This window comes from Eptesicus fuscus, chromosome 18, assembly GCF_027574615.1.
Source record: "Eptesicus fuscus isolate TK198812 chromosome 18, DD_ASM_mEF_20220401, whole genome shotgun sequence".
Lineage (NCBI taxonomy): Eukaryota > Metazoa > Chordata > Mammalia > Chiroptera > Vespertilionidae > Eptesicus > Eptesicus fuscus.
Window position 1 is genome coordinate 45,505,635 of NC_072490.1, and position 21,216 is coordinate 45,526,850.

The 21,216-nt window shown below is 38.7% G+C and overlaps 1 protein-coding gene across 2 annotated transcripts in view; it reads right to left on the reverse strand.

The window, feature by feature from the left end:
- Positions 1–21,216, reverse strand: part of DENND6A (DENN domain containing 6A) — a 50,329-nt gene that overhangs the window by 3,717 nt on the left and 25,396 nt on the right. For both annotated transcript variants that reach the window (XM_054729953.1, XM_054729954.1), the window contains exons 6-18: positions 20,986–21,091; positions 20,309–20,388; positions 18,159–18,209; positions 17,331–17,386; positions 15,598–15,720; positions 14,537–14,632; positions 12,249–12,343; positions 10,060–10,125; positions 9,907–9,971; positions 8,187–8,276; positions 1,543–1,596; positions 1,326–1,435; positions 811–913 (exon numbers count right to left, since the gene is read on the reverse strand). In XM_054729953.1, coding sequence (XP_054585928.1) covers positions 811–913; positions 1,326–1,435; positions 1,543–1,596; positions 8,187–8,276; positions 9,907–9,971; positions 10,060–10,125; positions 12,249–12,343; positions 14,537–14,632; positions 15,598–15,720; positions 17,331–17,386; positions 18,159–18,209; positions 20,309–20,388; positions 20,986–21,091 — 1,095 coding nt within the window. The remainder of the gene's footprint in view (positions 1–810; positions 914–1,325; positions 1,436–1,542; positions 1,597–8,186; positions 8,277–9,906; positions 9,972–10,059; positions 10,126–12,248; positions 12,344–14,536; positions 14,633–15,597; positions 15,721–17,330; positions 17,387–18,158; positions 18,210–20,308; positions 20,389–20,985; positions 21,092–21,216) is intronic.

Below are 21,216 nucleotides of genomic sequence, written 5' to 3' on the forward strand. Positions count from 1 at the left end.
CATTGGCTAAAAAATGAAGATAACTGTGAACATGAATATAATACTGGATATAAACTTTGTATCTTCAAATAAGCTCTTACTGGACTTATTTATGGTTGTCTGCAACGTACTCCTTCTCTTAAAATCACAATCACTGTGAGTTTATGATTAGAAAGTTAATACTGAGGCTAGCCCACCTCAAACTAAATACATATGAAAATGAGACTATCCTTTGTATTTTCACTTAATTTAAAGTAGTCTAGTATTATATTATAGAATATAAAGTCAGTCCAAATACAGGGAAAAATTATTAATAGTTAACTGCAAGAGGTTAATAAGGCATGCTGGAAAAAATATGGATCCTGACTCCATCCAGTGGTATGCTGGTAAATATTTAACAACCAAAAAAAGTCTATGGTTTGTAGCATTTGCCAATTTCTGTGGTATAATACTCCCACTGTAGCCAATTTTAAACTACTAACCTGAGATCAGTGAATGCAGAGCAGGGAAGAGATGTACAGACAGCTCTTATGAGCCAATGCAAGTGGGCTTTAGCTCACTGCTAACTCCCCTACTTAGCAGTAACGTGATCTGAAGCAAGTCACTTAACTTAACAATCCTCAGGTGTCCCATAATGCAGATCATAACACACCTACTTCAATGAACTGTTATGAAAATTAAGAGAGATTTTCCACATAGAGCACCTTACACAGTCCTAGGCATATAGCACAAGAGTTAGCTATTACTAGTTATATCCTTCTAGCTTCTAAGGATAACTTTATATTTTTTTTCAATAAATGTTAATACCACACAAACATGCAGTTCTCTAACCTCTTTACAAAGAGCTTCTAGATGGAGTGCCTCCAATTTCTGGGTCATTTCCTTCCGCCGGGTCTTGAACCAACCATCAAAATTTGGGGATTTTAGAAAATGCCTATAAAAATCAATTTTAAAACAGCAAAGTTTGATTATAACTTACTTCCTCTCTTCAATACCTTTCCTACCTATAGCTGGAAGAACCATGTGAAACAATGCAATTTTGAATAAAAGAATATAAGTTCAAGTCCAGCTTTTTGTTTTTTCTTGTCAAAAACAAAGCTGGCCCTGACTAGTTTGGTCAGTGGATAGAGCGTTGGTCTGTGGACTGAAGGGTCCCAGGTTCGATTCCGGTCGAGGGCATGTACCTTGGTTGCGGGCACATCTCCAGTTATGGGGTGTGCAGGGGGCAGCTGATCGATGTTTCTCTCTCATCGATGTTTCTAACTATCTATCCCTCTCCCTTTCTCTCTGTAAAAAAAATCAATAAAATAAAAACAAAGCTGTACAGATGGGTAAAAAAGACTAACCGGTAAAGTCCAATCCAATCGCCTTTTATTCTAGAGGTCAACTGAGGTCCTGTTTTCTCAAGTGTTTTCATAAATTCTTCTGGAAGAAATTGTCTTAATTGGGGTGGACTCTATAAAAAAAGAACATACTATATTTAAAAATTAAAAATGTATATGGTCAAAGAAGTTAATTACAGTTAGAGAACTCAAAAAGGAATTTAATTTAATATATTTATACCTTCCATGGAGAAATACTTTTCTGCAAAGGCATTAAGCTTGCCACATATCTTTCCTAAAACCAAGAAAAAAACATCAATCAAGTTAGTTGTTCCAGAGAGTCTTCAAAAACGTTTATTAAATAGACCAACTTAAAAGAAATGGGTTTCCAAGTTTTTCATCATATGGTCTGGATATCAACACCACCATTATTCCCCATAGTGGTAAAGTTCAGAATGAAGAAGTCAGACTTTCAATAAAAATATAAATTTTAGATAATTCAAGGAACTACACTTTAGAAAAAAAAAACACATTTTTTATTGATAGATTTTAGAGAAAGGAAGAGAGAGAGAAAGGGAAACATTGATTTGTTGTTTATGCATTTATTGGTTGCTTCTTATATGTGCCCTGACTGGGGATCGAACCCACAATCTTGGTATATTGACAGCCAATAAGGAGGGAATATGCTAACTGACTGCCACACCCTCAAAGATTGCGGCACCCACAGCCACAAGATGGTGGCGCCCAGTCCCCTTAGCCTTGCCAGGATGGCAGGCACACAGCAAGGCTGGGCCCACCCCCAGGCGAGCCCGGGCCGCTCCGCGCACCTGCCTCCAGAGTCCCCCAGTCCCCTCAGCCCCCCAGCCACCCAGGCTGGTCCGAGGCACAGGCAAGCCTCGGATGGCAGTTGCCCAGCTGCCCAGGGCTGGCCCAAGGTGCAGGCAAGCCTTGGATGGCGGCTGCCTAGCCGCCCAGGGCTGCCTGAGGTGCAGGCAAGTCTCAGATGGCAGCTGCCCAGCTGCCCAGGGCTGCCTGAGGCACAGGCAAGTCTCAGATGGTGGCTGCCCAGCCGCCCAGGGCCACCCGAGGCTCAGGTAACCTGAGAACTCAAATTTTTAATATGTTTTTTATTGATTTTTTACAGAGGAAGAGAGAGGGATAGAGAGTTAGAAACATCGATGAGAGAGAAACATCCATCAGCTGCCTCTTGCACACCCCCTACTGGGGATATGCCCGCAATTAAGGCACATGCCCTTGACCGGAATCGAACCTGGGACCCTTGAGTCCACAGGCCGATGCTCTATCCACTGAGCCAAACCAGTTTCGGCTCAAATTTTTAATATGTTTTTTATTGATTTTAGAGAGAGAGGAAGGGAGAGGGATAGAGAGAGGAAAAAGAGATGAGAGAGAAACCTGGGCTGGCTGAGGCCTCTTCTGCTGGCAGTAGCAGCAGCAGAGGTGTGATGGGGCGTTGCCTTCCCCTGATTGCCGGGTCACCTCCCGCCCCTGAGGGCTTCTGGACTGTGAGAGGGGGCAGGCCAGGCTGAGGGACCCTCCTCCAGTGCATGAATTTTCTTGCACCAGGCCTTTAGTTTAGCTGGAACAACCGAATGACCAGTCGACCGGTTGCTATGATACACACTGACCACCAAGGGGCAGATGCTCAACATAGGAGCTGCGCCCTGGTGGTCAGTGCACTCCCACAGCCAACCTCTGGTGGTCCCTCCCCCCCTGCAACCAACCACCCATGGTCCCTCTCCCCCGCCAACCAATCACCCATGGTCCCTCCCCCTGGATGGCCAATCTCCTGCAGACCCTCCCCCCAGCTGGCCGGCCCCCCTAATGGGCCCCGATTGCTGGCCAGGCCGAGGGACCCCACCTGTGTACAAATTTGTGCACCGGGCCTCTAGTTTATACCATAAATGTTTATAGAGTGCTACCATATACCAGACTGAGTAAAAGTTCATGAACAGACAGGTAAGAACCGTTATAATGGAGCTACAGTTTCATGGCTATCACATCAAATTGTGCTCAAGAAATAAAATCAAGTCCTTGGCCAGATAGCTCAGTTGGTTAGAGTATCATCCCTATATGCCAAGGCTCCAGGTTCAATCCCTGGGGTCAGGGCACATACAAGAAGCAACCAATGAATTCATAAATAAGTGGAACAACAAATCAATGTTTCTCTCTCTCTCTTTCTCTCAAATCAATAAATAAGAAAAAAATCAGAGAAAGAAGCTATAGGATAACCTATTATGGCACAAAATGCAACAAGTATATAACATTTTACTGCAATTATATCATTTAAGATATTCACAACAACCCTGAAAGGTACTTAGGAAAAGTGGAATTAACCACATTTTACATATTAAAAAATTGAGGGTAAAAGAAAGAAAGTGACTTCCCAAAGTTACACAGTTACAACAAGAATAGAGAATACAGGCCTTTTGTAAAGGACTAAAATTTTTAATATGTTTTTTATTGATTTTAGAGAGAGAGGAAGGGAGAGGGACAGAGAGAGAGAAAAAGAGATGAGAGAGAAACATCGATTGGCTGCCTCCTGCACGCCCCCTACCAGGGATCAAGGCTGCAACCTGGGCATGTGCCCTGAACCAGTGACCTCTTGGTTTACAGGTTGATGCTCAACCACTGAACAACACTGGCTGGGCTAAAGGGCTCTATTTATTATTATTATTATTATTATTATTATTATTACATTTATTGGGGTGACAATGGTCAACATGAACATATAGGTTTCAGGTGTGGGTTTCTATGTTACAAGATGTGTATATTACACTGTGTACCCACCACCCGAGTCAAATTTTCTCATCACCATATATTAGGAACCCCCCTTTTCCCCGACCCCCTTCCCCCTGGCAACTACCATGCTGCTGTTTATGTTCACAAGTTTCAGTTTTATATCCCATATATGAGTGAAATCACATGGTTCTTAGCTTTTTCTTTCCTTTTTTTTAATTGTTGATAGTATTACAGGTATTTCCCATTTCCTCCCCTCCCCTTTGTCCTACTTCTCCCAGGTTCTTAGCTTTTTCTGACTAACTCATTTTATTTACTATAATGTTCTCAAGGTCCATCCATGTTGTTGCAAATGGCGCTATTTCATCCTTTCTTATGGCTTAGTAGTATTCTATTGTGTCTATGTACCAAGTCTTCTTTATCCAGTCTTCTATTGCAGGATACTTTGGTTGTTTTTATGTCTTGGCCACCGTGAATAATGCTGGAATGAATATAAGGGTGCATATATCTTTGCAAATACATTATATTGAGGTTTTTGGGAGGGAAACCCAGGAGAGGGATTACTGGGTCGTACGGTAGCTCTACTCTCAATTTTTTGAGGAATCGCCATAGTGGTTGTGCCAGTCTACATTCCCACTAGCAGAGAATGAGGGTTCCTTTTTTCCCACAACCTCTCCAATACTTGTAATTGCTTGTTTTGTTGATACTGGTCCCTCTAATAGCTGTGAGGTGGTATCTCATTGTAGTTTTGATTTGCATTTCTCTAACTGCCAGTGAGGTTGAACAGCTTTTCATATATTTATTGGCTGCTCATACATCGTCTTGGGAGAGGTGTGTTTTCAGGTCCTCTGCCCACTTTTTGATTGGGTTGTTTGATGTTGAGTTTTATGAGTTCTTTATATATTTTGGAAATTAAACCTTTGTCGGAGCTATTGTTTGTAAATATCATCTCCCATCTGGTTGGCTGCCTCTTTGTTTTGTTGTCAAGTTTCTTTTGCTGTGCAGAAGCTTTTTAGTTTGATATAGTCCCATTCATTTATTTTGGCCTGTATTTCCCTTGCCTTTGGGGTCAAATTCATAAAATGTTCTCTATAACCAAGGTCCATAAATTTGGTACCTATGTTTTCTTTTATGTAACTTATTGTTTCAGGTCTTATATTTAGGTGTTTGATCCATTTTAAATTAATTTTTGTACATGGGGACACACTATAATCCAGTTTCATTTGTTTGCATGTGGCTTTCCAGTTGTCCCAGCACCATTTATTGAAGAGACTATCTTTACTCCATTGTGCGTTTTTGGCTCCTTTGTAAAAAAATATCTGTCCATATACCTGTGGTTTTATAGCTGGACTTTCTATTCTGTTCCATTGATCTGTGTGTCTGTTTCTCTGCCAATACCATGCTGTTTTGATTACTGTAGCTCTGTGGTATAATCTGAAGTCAGGTAGCATGATACCTCCAACTTTGTTCTTTTATCTGATGATTGCTTTGGTTATTCGGGGTCTTTTGTGGTTCCATACAAATCTGATGATCTCTTGTTTTGTTTCTTTAAAAAATGACATTGGGATTTTGATGGGGATTGCATTAAATCTGTATATAGCTTTGGGTAATATGGCCATTTGAACTATGTTGATTCTTCCAATCCATGAACACAGAATATTTTTCCATTTTGTTATGTCTTTTTCAACCTCTTTTAATAATGCTTTGTAATTTTCAATATATAGGTCTTTCACATTCTTTGTTAAGTATATTCCTAGGTATTTTATTCTTTTGGTTGCAATTGCAAAAGAAACTGTTTTTTTTCTTTTTCTAAAGTTTTATTGTTAGTATACAGAAAGGCAATGAATTTTTGCACACTGATTTTGTATCCTACAACTTGACTGTATTTATTATTTCGAATAGTTTTTTGGTGGAGTCTTTAGGGTTTTCTACATACAGAATCATGTTGTCTGCAAAGAGTGACAGTTTGACTTCTTCCTTCCCTATTTGAATGCCTTTTATTTTTCTCTCTTGCCTTACTGCTCTGGCTAGAATTTCCAGCACTATATTAAATAAGAGTGGTGAGAGTGGACATCCTTGTCTTATTCCTGTTCTTAGAGGAAAAGCTTTCAGTTTTTCACCATTGAGTATGATATTAGCTGAGGGTTTATCATAGATGGCCTTTATCATGTTGAGGTACTTTCCTTCTATTCCTATTTTTAGTGTTTTAATCATAAATGGATGTTGTATCTCATCAAATGCTTTTTCTGCATCTATTGATAAGATCATATGATATTTATCCTTCCTTTTGTTAATGTGGTGTATTACACTGATAGATTTGCATTATGCTGAACCATCCTTGTGCCCCTGAAATGAACTCACTTGATGGTGATATATTATTTTTTAGATGTATTATATTCGATTTGCTAGTATTTTGTTTAGGATTGTTGTATCTGTGTTCATCAAAGATATTGGTCTGTATTTTTCTTTTTTTGTGTTATCTTTGCCAGGTTTTGGTACCAGGATCATAGTGGTCTCACAGAATGTGTTAGGAAATATTGCCTCTTCTTCAATTTTTTAGAAGAGTTTGAGGATAGCTTTTAAATCTTCTTTGAACGTTTGGTAGAATTCACTGGTGAAGTCATCTGGTCATGGACTTTTATTTTTGGGGAGGTTTTTTATGGTTGTTTCAATTTCCTCACTACTGATGGGTCTATTTAGATTTCCCAATTCTTCATGATTTAGTCTAGGAAGGTTATATAATTCTAGGAAGGTATCCATTTCTTTTAGGTTATTGAATTTATACTCTTTCATAATATTCTAGTATAATCTTTTGTATATCTATGATATCTATACTTTTCTCTCATTTCTCATTTTGTTTATATGGGTCTTTTTCTTTTTTTCCTTAGTGAATCTAGCCAGGGGATTGTCAATTTTATTAATCTTTTCAAAGAACCAGCTCTTTATTTTACTAATTTTTTGCATAGTCTTTTTGTTCTCTATTTCATTCAATTCTCTTCTAATTTTTATTTCCTTTCTTCTGCTGACTTTGGGTTGCTTTGTTCTTCTTTTTCTAGTTCTTTAAGATGTAATGTTAGGTTGTTTAAGATTTTTCTTGTTTCTTGAGAAACAGCTCTAACAATATAAACTTCCCTCTTATTACTGCTTTTGCTTTATCCCAGAAGTTTTGACATGTTGTAATGTCATTCTCATTTGTTTTTATATATCTTTTGATCTCATCTTTTCTTTCTTGACACAGTCATTTTTTAGTAGTATGTTGTTTAATCTCCATGAATTTGTAGGTTTCTTTACTTCCTTTTTGCAGTTTACTGGTATTTCTAATTTCAAGACATCATGGTCAAAGAATATGCTTGATATAATTTCAATCTTCTTAAATTTGTTGATGCTAGTTTTATGACCCAACATATGGTCTATCCTTGAGAAGAGTCTGTGTACACTGGAGAAGAATGTAGAGTCTGATGTTCTGGGATGAAAGGTTCTGTAAATGTCAGTATGTCCATTTGGTCTAGTGTTTCATTTAAGGCTGATATTTCTTTTTTTTTTTTAAATATTTTTATTGAGGTATTATATGTGTACATATCTTACTATTACCCCCCCACCCCACACCCACACACGCCCTTTACTGATTTTCTGTTTGGTTGATCTGTCTAGAGCTTTCAGTGGAAAATTAAGATCCCCAACTATAACTGTGTTTTGATCTGTTTCTTCCTTTAGTTCTGTGAGGAGTTGTTTTAAATATTTTGGTGCTCCCTGGTTGGGGGCATATATTATGTTTTCTTTATGTAGAGTCCCCTTTATCATTATAAAGTGTCTGTCTTTGTCTCTCGTTATCTTGAAATCTATTTTGTCAGATATAAGTAGCTTTTCTGTGGATGTTATTTACTGGCAGAATCATTTTCCATCTAAAGGGCTCTATTTTTTATTTTTAATAATCTTTATTGTTGAGATTATTATAGATGTCCCTCTTTTTCCCCCCATAACTCCCTTCTACCAAGGGCTCTATTTTTCATCACTAAACACAAGAGCAGACAAAACACACACCATAAGATAAAGTTTTGGTGAATGGGAAAAACATTCATATTCTCTTCAACAAATCATTAAATTAAGCAAATGTATATATTAACTTACTAATGGAATGATGAAGCTTTGTGTCAACTCCAAGAAATAACGTCGCAGAATAACGCTTTGAGCCTCAGAAGGACGTTTCTGTTGTACACCCTTAAAAGAGAAAACAATAAGAACCTATAGTCTAGTATCAGAGAATATAAAATAATGGATAATTATAGAGTTCAACTGATACATGAAAAAATATACACATATATATAGTATCTATATATATAAAAGCCCAGCAACTGGAACGGCGGAACTACCAAAATGACCGGTGGCTATGACGTATGCTGCGGCAGCCAACCGGCCTGACCTGGGCCCTCATCACCCCTTCCCCAGCCAGCCCGGCCCCCGATTGTCCCCCAACACCCAAATCGGGGGCAGGGCCAGCCAGCCAACCACACGTGGCCCCTCCCCCCAGCCAGTCCACCCCACCTCTATTGGGGGCAGGGCTGGCCAGCCAACCACCTGCGGCCCCTCCCCTTGGCTGGCCCTGCCCCCGATTGGCCCTCCTTTACCCCAATCAGGGGCAGGGCTGGCCAACCAACAGCCCCCCCGCAACAAACCCAGCCCAATGGGCCCCCATCGGGGTGGGCTGGCTGGACCCCAACCGTGCACGAATTTGTGCACTGGAACTCTAGTGTGTGTGTGTGTGTGTGTGTGTGTGTGTGTGTGTGTGTGTATATATATATATATATTTAACTTGATATAAAACAAACCCTATAACTTCATCTTGAAATAATTTCATCTAAAATTTATTATACAATATACTGTGAAATAAAATCCTTAGAAAAAAACATGAACTATTCACCGTACTTAAAAATATCAGTTCACAACAAAGACTGTATTTATTTCATAACTGCTGTATCAAACAATTTTTTTTACAATTTATTTATTGTAAAAAAATACTATTTACATTTTCCAAAAAAGGCTAACTATACTGCATTAGATGCTAAGCTACCTCATGGCACAGTCCACTTTTTCACTATAACTTCCAAGTATCTGGCACTAGTTTGTAGTTACACCTGCTCATTAGTTGCTGCTACTGTAGTCTCCTGATTTTTAGGAAGCATTGGTTCAAAAGAGAGACATCATTTCACAGTATCTATATCAGTGATGGGCAACCTTTTGAGCTTGGTGTGTCAAACTTCGCCAAAAAACTGAGCATAACTCGGGTAGTGTGTCACTTTGAGGAAAAAACATTATTTCGCAAACGTTTCATCCTCAGGAGCAGCAAATGTTTCATCCTCAGCATGCGGCCGCCTCAGCGGCCATGTGTCATCAGAAATGGCTACACGTGTCAGTGCTGACACGTGTGTCATAGGTTCGCCATCACTGATCTATATAATAAAAACCTAAGTGACCGTTAGGGCAGAACGACCTGTCGCTATGATGGGCACTGACCACCAGGGGGCAGACACTCAATGCAGGAGCTGCCCCTGGTGGTCAGTGCACTCCCACAGGGGGAGCGCCGCTCAGCCAGAATCCGGACTTGCAGTGGTGGTGGCGGGAGCCTCTCTCGTCTCCATGGCAGCGCTAAGGAGCATTGAGTAGGCGGGCAGTAAGAAGTGAGGGGTCTCAGACTGCGAGAGGGCGCAGGCCGGGCTGAGGCACCCCGCCCTCCAGTGCATGTATTTTGTGCACCAGGCCTCTAGTTATATATATAAAGCACAAATTGCCTAGTTATATATTACATAACTGAATAAAGCAATTTAAATTAGTAATATGAGCAAATAATTACCTTCTGTAATTGCTTTATGATCTCTTCATCTCTATTTAGATATGGCTTATAAGAAGTATAAACTCCTAAGAAGAAAACAAGGTAAGCAGTAAGTTTTTATTTTTTAACAAGTGCCCAATATGTATATATTTTTAAATTAATAAAAGTTAATACCAGGTTTAGAATCCAGAGTCTTTAGGTTCTTCAATTTTTTTACTTTAACCTGCTTAGGAATTTCACCTGAAAGATACATTAGAAAGATTCTTAGAATTATTCAAATTTCACATCACAAAACTGAAATTTTATAAGATTAATAATCTGCTGACTATTACTTAGTCAGGGATATTGTAGCTAATGTATTCTTCCTAAAATCAATTAATATTCAAAAGTTTGCCCTAGCTGATTTGGCTCAGTGGCTAGACCGTCGGCAGATGGACTGCGGGGTCATGGGTTCAATTCCAATCAAGAGCACATACTTCAGTTGCAGGCTCGATCCCTGGCACATGTTGGGGCATATGCAGAAGGCAACCAATTGATGTGTCTCTCGTCTCTCTCACATAGATATTTCTCGCTTTGTCTATCCCCTCCCATCCTCTCGCTCTAAAAAAAAAAAAAAAAAAATCAATGGGAAAAATATCCTTAGGTAAGGATTACTAACAACAAAATATATATATTCAAGAGTTTATAACTGGTACTTTAAAACTGGCTAAAGACAATACTGATTACAAGATTACAGAAAAAATTTGTGTAAATTACATACAATAGGTACTTGATCTTTTATTAATGTCTATTATTACTTAAAATGTTCCCTTTTTGTCACTTAACTTGTAATTTAAAATATTTGTATTAAGTACATAATATTGAAAATTTATATTTTTGCACTGGTTGTACCTTTATTATTTATGTGCCAATACACATAAAATACCCTTTAAGAGTAAATGGAATTCAAGTAACTCCTAAATTAGAATACAGAAGTATTTAAAGGTCCCCCCACACACATACACACCTCTGCTTTTGCACTGTAGGAACTTACACTGCCACCAGGTGGTGATAGCGTATGCCACAACCCCAGGTTTGATTCAAAGGTGAACAGGACTCCTGAGCAGGGCTGCTGTGAACAAACAATTCCTGCAGCATATGCAGTGGGGTTCTAGCCTTAAGGTCTAGAGAAGCTACAATCTAAACCACCCTTTTACCTGGCAGAAAAATACCTCAAGATAAACACTTAAAAGTGTCATATGCACATGAAATATAACAGGCTTTCTTTCTCTTTTCCTTTCTGTAGCCTTTCCTTCCCCTCCCTTGGTCCTAGGTCTTTTAAATGGCAACTTTACCTGCCTGAAGAGACTTTTTCAGATCAGCAAGAATATTAGCTGGCAAGATATCATAACAAAATGAAAAATTCAGGAATGTCCAGTGAGGAATGTCAGAGGTACCATTAAATTATCTAGATGTATAAAACTTCCAACCGCAGAATGCATGTATTCATTTAAAAACACCTTTGAAACAGCTACCCTGGCTCTTTCCACCATCTTGGAGCTGGTGGAGGCCTGCTGGGAACAGGACTTGTAAAACGACAAGTATGTCTGGAAGGCTGTGGTCCAAGGCCATGACTGCTGGATATAAGTAGGCTCTCTGGAACCAGAGTGAGCATACCATTTTCTTAAAATTAAAGGTGTTTATGCTCAAAATGAAACTGAATTCTATCTGGGCAAGAGACATGTTTACATGTACAAAACCAAGAACAACATAGTGACTCCTGGTGGCAAACTGAGTAATCTGGGGAAAGGTAACTCATGCTTATGGAAATAGTGACATGGTTCATGCCAAATTTGGAAGCAATCTTCTTGCTAAGGTCACTGGACACAGAATTCATGTAATGCTGGACTCCTTGAGAATTTAAATTTATTGAAAAGAAAACAAGTACAAGTGGATTTGTTATCTTATTTAAAAAAGAAAAAGCCACCATGAGCTTATTTTCTTAAGGAAAGCACAACCTTTTGATTACTTCTTTAATCAATATCAGCATTACAGAAATGTATAATACTTAGTAAAGTGTTGGAAATCCCTTTTTAATTGGCCTATTTACAAAAAGTAGCTTGTTTTTGAGGTTTCATTTTGCTATCATTCATTCCATGTTTATAACACTAAGTACGTTTTTTTGATAGGAGGAATGATGGTTACACCTGCATATTTTAGTGAGAAGTTATGCTCTTCTTCAAAGGCCCTTATTCAGATTGCCTTAAAGAAGACGGCCATCAACATATTTAAAAAGTAACCAAAAAGTAAAAACAAAGGGGAAGAAATAAACCTGCTCAGCCACATTATATATTAAAAAGCAGAACACCGAGTTTATACTTTACCTGCTGGTTTAAGGTCTCCTATTCGAATAATGTGTGGCCAGTGCTGAAGTGTTTTTGCAAAAAAGGGGTTGGTTACTCCTAATATGACTGAGGGCCTACATAAAAACAAAACAAAAATGAGGTGAGAAAAAGATGAATGTTCCATCAGTGAAGAATAGTTTACAATTTCTTTTAAGTGAACCATAAATAAATTATCTTTTCCTTCATTCAATGTATCTACACTAATAAAAGAGTAAGATGCAAATTATACCTTTGCGACGCCCACCAGCCAATCAGGAGTGAGTATGCAAATTAACCCAACAAAGATGATGGGTTAATTTGCATACACAGGCACTGAGCGGCCGGGGGCAGGGCCGCACCACCCCAGCCACTCGGGGCCTCTGGGCAGCATGGGAAGGCGGAAAGGCAGCTCTGGGACTGAGTGAAGGCCAAAGGGCGGCTCCGGCCGGAGCAAAGGCAGTGCCAGCAGCCAGGGGAAGGAAGGCCCATTCTTGCACAAATCTTCATGCATCAGGCCTCTAGTTACATATAAAGTACATGCCAGATACCATGTTTAACACTAAGCATATAAAGATGAAAAGACATAGTTTTTCTAAAGCACACAGTTAAAAGGGATACATACTGAATTATGATGCCAGAAATGATAAAACAGTGAAAAGTGGTAAAAAAATGTACAATAATTACAAAGGAGACATTATGTCTACCATGGGATTAAAGGACGGCCTCATCAAAGAGATGACATTTGCACAAAGATATGAAAGATGAGTAAGAGTTCTTTGCCAAATGGATAAGAGTAGTAAAGGTGCTGCAGGAGAATGAATAGTATGTGCAAAGCAATGAAGTGAGATCATGATCTGTTTGTGGAACTACAAATAGTTCAGCATTTCTAGAGCACAAAGTAGAAATAAAAGTAGCTGGGCAGATGCTGGCCAGATCATTAAGTACCAAGTTAATATGCTAAGAAGTTTAGATGTTATCTTGTAGGCAAATGAAAGCTTCTGGAGAACTGAGTAGAGCCATGCCACATGAATGAAAATGTACTTATTAGAAAGGCTACTCTATGGAAAATGTAGAAGATATCCTATAAGGAGGGAAGAGGTTTGAGAAAAATCAACAGCCAATATGAAAAGAGACAGGAGGACTGGGAAGAGAGCTTTGGAAAGATTAGGATGATGAATTGACAGGATTTGGTAAAACTTGATGTACACCCTATTAAGGAGAAATTTATGACAATTTAGGTTTTGATAACTAAGCAAAAAGTAATAGCATTCATGAAAATAGTAAGAGGCTTGGGATTAGGGGGGGGGGAAAGGAAACAAAAAGAATTAAGTTTGAACATGTTTTGTTTTAGGTGACATTAGATGTTCAAGTAGCAAACGTGGTTAAAAAAAATAAATAAAATTTGGATATATAGGTCTGGACCTTATAAAGATTTTGACTAGGAAGATAAACTTCAGTCCTTGGTATAGAGGTGCTAACGGAAGTCGTGAGTACAGAAACAATTATTAGTATGAAATCAGAATCCAGAACACAACACTGAAGAATACCAACATCTAAGAGGTTGGCAGAGAAAGAAAAGTCTGCACAGGAGAGTGAGATGCACCACCAGAGAGCCAGGTAAGAGTAGTATCAAGGATTAAAATATTTTCACGGTCAACAGCTTAAATGTTATAAGAAAGGGAAAATGGGGCAATACAGTACGTACAGGGTCAAGCAGTGAGAAGGGCCTTACTGACTTGGGCAAGAACAACATCAGTTGAGATGGAGAAATCAACATGCAATTGACTGAGAAGCAACCAGGAAACCAAGAAAAGGAGATAGTAAACAGAGGTTTTTATTGTTATTCTAGAAACTTAGCTATGAAAAGAAGATGAGTAATAGAGCAGGAGCTAAAAGAGAAAGAATAAGATAATTTTCCCCCTTTTACAGACTAGGAAGAATATTCATGTTTATATGCTAATTCAATGAAGAGGAAGAAGAAAAAGGAAATTATAGAGCAAGAAGAGATAACTGATACTACAAGAGATCCTGAAGTGTGAAAAGAAGATAGAACTGACAGTACAGTTGGATGGCTATTAATGACAATATATCTCCCACTAATAAAATGAATCATTCAAAGAAAATAAGATGCTGACTCTGGAAATGTGAACCAGCAGTTCCTTAAACCTTACTTTATAAAATCAGTCTACCAATAAGTTCAAAATTTAAACTTTTAAATTATTACCAAAAATGATTCTGCAGTTTATAAAGGTAATAATTGGTTAATAAAAGTTTCTTTGTTTACTTACGGGGCTTGAGTACGAGTAGTATATTCTTTGAATTCACTATCATGAATAGTGAAATAAGGTCGGAAGTCACTGAAGTACTTCAATGGAGAAATACAGCTGTGGAGCGAGAACAAGTAAAACAAAGGACACAGAAATTAAAGGCCCTGCTCAATAAGCATAAAGCATCCATATACACAGTATACTCCTAATGGGATAATGTATCTATTTCAATAAATGGCAAACTCATTTCAGGAAACTAGAAACCAAATGGAAATACATAATGGGAAAGGGCATACTGAAAGAACATTGGACTTGGGGCAAAAAATAAGGTGAAATTCTGATTCTATCATATGCCTTTTACTAGACACTGACCATTCACAAACCTAATATTTTTCAGGTGTCAACTTTGTGTATGTCAGGGATTTTCAACCTTTTTCATCTCATGGCACACATAAACTAATTACTAAAATTCCACGGCACACCAAAATATATATTTTTTCTGCTCTGACAAAAATAAAAAGGTATATATTTTTTTCAAGTTATAAGAGAAAGTTTATTTAGAAAGTTACAGAGGTAGTAGAAGCGAGCCAGCTGGGCTGCATAGGCTCAGGAAACAAGTTACAGAAGCAAAAGAAGGGACCTTGAAGCTTAGGAGATGGAAAGGCAAAGGTAACGCACCTGGGGGACGGGGCGGGGGCTGGGTGGGCGTGCTCCTGAAAGGAAGAGCACTGGTATAATTTTGATTCATTCACACTGAATGGCTATAGGTGTATTGGCTGTTGTCATTTTTTAATTTGACAATCGAAGGGTAAAGAGGTCAGTGCCCCTGACTAAACAGTCAGGTATTGCATGTTTTGGCACATGGGTTGGAAACCACTGGTGTAAGTAAATGAATGTGCTTGTTGCTCAGAAAAACAAGAACATGGTTGCAGCCTTCATGAAGCCTGATTAATTTTCTCATCCATAAATTGGTGCTATAGTAAGCACTAACTTCTTTGTGTGGATCAATGCAATAAGTGTACCAGGAAATAACAGATGGGAAAGTGCTACAACTATCACCATTATGAACCAAATGTACTCACTTAACAAGTGCCAATACAGTCTCCGAAGACTCTGAAGGTGATGGTGCCATGACCACAAGGGGCTCCCCCAACAGCACCAGTTCCCAAAGCATCTGACTATGAAAGAAAACTGGGAAAAAACACCTGAAAGGTGTTTACACAGTAGGAACATTGTTATTTATCCAACTTGTTAAGTTCCCATGTAATCATTCTAAACACTTCACATTGAGCCCTGGCTGGTGTGTCTCGGTTGGTTGGGTGTGTCCTGCACTGAAAGGTTGCCAATTTGACTGGGTTGCAGGCTAGCTTGGGCACATGCTTGGGTTGCAGGCTACATCCCCAGTAGTGGGCATGCAGGAGGCAGCCGATCAATATTATCTCTCACATCAATGTTTCACTCTCTCTCCCCTCTCCCTTTCTCTCTCTCTCAAAATAAAATCAATCATATCTTTAAAAAGAAAAAAGGCCCGATTTTTATAGTTTTGCCTTTTCCAGAATATTATATAAATGGAATCATTCAGTAAGTAGCTTTTTAAAAATCTAGCTCATTTCACTAAATATAATGCTTCTGAGAGTCATCCATAATATATCAATAGTTCATTCTTAATCCCTGAGTAGTATTTTATGCACATACACATATCTCATTTTGTTTATCCATTTACCCACTGATGGACATTTGCATTATTTCCAATATTAGGCTGGTATGTAAAGCTGCTATAAACACTTGCATACAGGTCTTTGTGTAGGTATGTTTTAATTTTTATTGCATAAATACCTAAAAGTAGGGTTACTGGGCTGTGCCAGGGCCAGTATATAAAACAAATCTAGCATATAAAACTAATAATCTTTGAAGCAGTATTCCATGCAGGTCACACACACACACACACAACCAATATACACACACACAAAAAAAATCAAACCAAAACTCACTGTAAGTCTTTCACATGACTTCTGATTATATGTATTAATATTTAGTAACTGCTCATATATAACAGTGGTTTCTCAAGCTGGGCTCCACATGAGAACCACCTGGGAACTTGAACTTGGGCACCAATTCAAAGATTCTTACTTAGCTGCTCTGTGTAAAGTACATTGGTACTTTTTCCTTTTTTCTTTTTTAAGTGCTAGATTATCTGCACTTAATTTTTAGTTTTGCATTTTTGAAAAGTTTCAAACATACAGAGAAATAAAGATAATAGTGTAAGAACTCCCTTATATGTATCATCTTGTGTTAACAATATTTTGCTATTTTTGTTTCATTTACTTTTTCTTATTGAATGAAGTACTTTAAAATAAAACACAAACTTCATGACATTTCACCTCAAAATACTTAAAAGTGCATCTCTAAAAAAATAAGTGCATTTAAAAAAATGTAATCCTCATTGGGGGATATGTTTGAGTTTAGAGAGAGGGAAGCGGGGGAAAGATGGAAAAAGGGAAACATCGATCGGTTGCCTCCCATACATGCCCCACACCGGGATCAAACCCGGCAACCTAGATATGCGCTCTGACCGGGACTCCAACCCACAACCTTGCGGTGTAAGGATGCTGCTCCAACCAACTGAGCCACACAGGCCAGGGAATAAGTGCATTTTTTGTTTTTACATCATTACAATACCAAAGCTTGTAACATGCAGTCAGGGTGAAGCATGATTATTTTCCAGTTTTTTTCTACATTTCATATATAAACATTCATTTTCTAAAGAAATTTAACATCACAAAGCAAAAGCAGTTAAAATTTTTTTACTCTTTACCTGAAAAGATCCACTTCATGAACAGTAGATAAAACAACAGATATGTGTGTGTCTGCCTGAGATAGAAAAGAAGAAATAGAGATGTCACTAAAATGTACAGAAATTGATTTTTAAAATATACCTATTTATCTCATGATCAAAAAACATATTGCCCTATCTTTTAAGATTCTCTTCCTCTAGGAAAAGCCACAGAAAGTGGATCTGACCCATCTCCCCTAAAACAGCAGAAGATCAAGAAAACACAGATTACATGGTTAAAGCACTAATTTAATGGCCAGACGAATTCACGACTGTATAAAATACTACCATAATAATATATGATATATATATAACAGGCAAAATTAGCTTTCCTACTGCTCTCCATTTTTATTCAATTCAAAGAACAAAGGAAGTGCTAATATACTACTTAAAATGTCTCAGATGAAAAAATTCAACTCCACCCTAGAACAGATGTAGCTTTGAGAAAAATGAAAGGCAATCATAACTACAGAATCCTTTTGACTGAGTTTGCTAAGACCAGAAGTCTGCTGACCACTCTATAAGAGGCTTTTTAGAATTAAATCTTGCTGAAAAAAATATTTACTTTCCCCTTGTCCTCACAATTACAGTATAAATTCTGAGTTCTCAACAGTATCTACCAGAGAAAGAACAAGAAAAATATCTGAGAAACATTAGGAAGTTTATTGTCAATTCATTAAAATATTATTTAATAGAATATTTCAGTAATATTCAGAAATATATCATAAATCCAAGACTGCATTTGCTAGTTTAAAATGTCTGTTAAAGAGACTCTATGTGCTGGTTTATTCTACCACAGTACCACACTACCTGCACTATTTGAGTTGTTCCAGGTTTGTCATGACATGTGGGAATCCGTACCTTAAAGAGAAAGAAGAAATTAACCGTGGTAACAAAAGAATGTCCTTTATATTATTTGCCAGTCCCACCACAGACGAATCAGAAATGCTCTATCCTGCTGCTAAAAAGGTACACTTAGCACTACCTAAAAAGCCATAAAAACAAGGTATTTATGTCAGATTAAAAACTGAAGTCACATTTATTTTCAGTCACAGCTAAAGGTAAATGTATCAAGGTCTCCACATTCCCATACACACAGAAATCACTAAACCAATGAGAAGCAGATGTGCTGAAAAACAGAAAAGGGACATCAACTTTATACCGCTTCCAGTTTATTGTTCCAATCTTTGCTGCATTAATATACACACACCCAAACACACCCTTCCAAGCTTGCCAAACTATGGGATAAATCCCATAGGAAACCATGAAAACTCAACTCAGGGCTACAAGTACTACTTTTGATGACTTCCCAGGGAAAAAAACAAAACAGAGAAAAGAGCACATTTAAGAGAGCATTGCCAAAAATAAGTCCAACAAGAAAATTAAATGCAAAAGCACTTAGAGCACATTCATACAAAGCCTGAGAGCAAAATGCGAATTCATTTTAGAAAATGAAGGAAAGAAAATTTAATAGGAAACAATACTCTAGGATGGACATGTTTGGTCTGATATTACATATTAAGAAGATCATTTAAGACTAAAGAACAATGGCTTTCCTAATTTCTTTTAATTTTTTAGTAATTCATACTTGATCCTACAAGTATGTTGCAATACCACCCATCTCTGGAGAGCCATAAAGTACCAGAATTCTAGGTGGCATTTATATGCACATGTATTATATAAAAACTAGAGGCCCAGTGCACGAATTCATGCACTGGTGGGGTCCCTCGGCCTGGCCTGCACCCTCTCACAATCCAGGATCCCTTGGGGGATGTCAGACTGCTGGTTTCAGCCGGGTCCTTACAGGCCAGGCTAAGGGACCCTACTGGTGCACGAATCCATGCACCGGGCCTCTAGTATGCATATAAGATCTTAGGTTAATCTCTTCCTGCCTTCCCTCCTTCCTCCTTCCCTCTGAGATTCATCAGTCTGTTCCATGTTTCTATGCTTGTGCATTGAGCATCTGCTCCCTGGAGGTCAGTGCGCATCATAGCTACCAGTCGAACAGTCGCTTAGGCTTTTATATATATAGGAGACTAGAGGCCCGGTGCACAAAATTCATGGAAGGGGGAGTCTCTCAGCCCGGCTTGCACCCTCTCCAATCCTGGACCCCTCGGGGGATGTCCGACTGCCTCTCGCAATCTGGGACTGCTAGCTCCTAACCACTCGCCTGCCTGCCTGCCTGCCTGCCTGATCTCCCCTAACTCCTCTGCCTGCCTGCCTGATTGCCCCTAACCACCTTTGCCTGCCTGCCTGATCGCCCATAACTGCTCCCCTACCAACCTGATCACCCCTAACTGCTCCCCTACCAGCCTGATCACCCCTAACCGCCTCTGCCTTGCCCCGCACCTGGGAGCCAGGATTCCCTCCTTTGGCCAATCATAGGCACCCAGGACCTGGGCTTCCCTCCTTCTGGCTGGCCGCAGGCACCCAGGACCTGGGCCGGCTTCATCCGGGCCAGCCGCAGCTGCAGGGGACCACAGGTGAGCGGCTTTGCCTGGACCGCAGCCGCAGGCACCCAGGATCATGGGGCAAGTGGCTTGTCCCTCTCCCGGGCTGCAGGCACAGGTGCAGCTGCTGGTGCCTGGGACCACAGGGCAGGCGGCTTGTTCCTCTCCCGGGCCACAGCCTAGCTGGTCCCCATTCCTCTCTCCCCAGTGTTGAGAGTCTGAGCCTTTACGGCATGAGGGCATGACAACCATTTGCATATTAGCTCTTTATTGTATAGGATGACCCCTTCATGCAAACCTTACAGGAAGATGGGACTGGTGCCCCTGTTGTGTGACTAATGGTTCTGTGCAGCAGGATGAACTGGTATCTCTGTAACTCCTCACATAAAATAAGTAAACAAGTGAAGGCAATAACAAGACTGGATGTTATTAGGAAGTTAAAAAGCAAAACTCATGTGTGAATGCTTACAGATCCTCTAAAAATGAAACAAATGAAATATAAGCTATTACCTTCATTACCACCCCCATAATAGGCAGGTATAATGTTTTCCCTGGCACTGGGGCAGGCCATCGATCAACATCATTACAAGCTGTAAAAACATAATAAAATTCTTCCTTAGTATAAATGGAAATATGAAAATATAAAAAATAGCATATTAGATTTTAGAACTCTACTTTCTATAGGGCAGGACAAATATACTGGGAAGGTTGGAAGAAAAGAGGTAAAAGAAAAATAAAAGCAGTGAAAATATCTTACATTTCACTAGAAATACACCTCTACTAGGATAAAATTGGTTAATATACTTTTTAAAGCAACCAAATAACAGGTTTAAAAGAGTTTTTCTGTTCATTTATTACTACTAAAATTAGCTACAAAAGCACACCACTTGGCAGGGGCCTTCTTTCTATACCGAGCGACATAAGGATTTCTGTTTAACAGTACTAAGTATCAGAAATGTTAACTCAATATTTGTTTATTATTATCCTATGGTGCAAATGGAGATAATAAATGATAGTTTTTGGTGTTTTTAGGTAAAGATGCAGAAGAATAGTTTTACATCTCTCTCCCACCATAAAATTCTTAACTAAATTTTTAAAAGGTCAACTTCATTATTATCAGACCATTTCCAGTAAAATTTTTAAAACTCCTTCATAAAGCTACTTAGGTCACACAATGTTTAACTTACCTGCTTCCAAATAAGGTTTGCTCTTTTCAAAATACTCTGGTGCTATCTGTTTGAGTACAGTGTGAAAAAAATGAATATAAGGTAGTTTGCTGATCAAAACCAAGGACTGGAGGGAAAAAAAGAAACAAGGTGTTGTTTTTTAATTTCCTAATGATTATAATTTAAGTTTGTCATTTCTTACATCAGCAATTACTAACAATCTAAATTCAGCAAAAAGTGTGGATTTTGAAA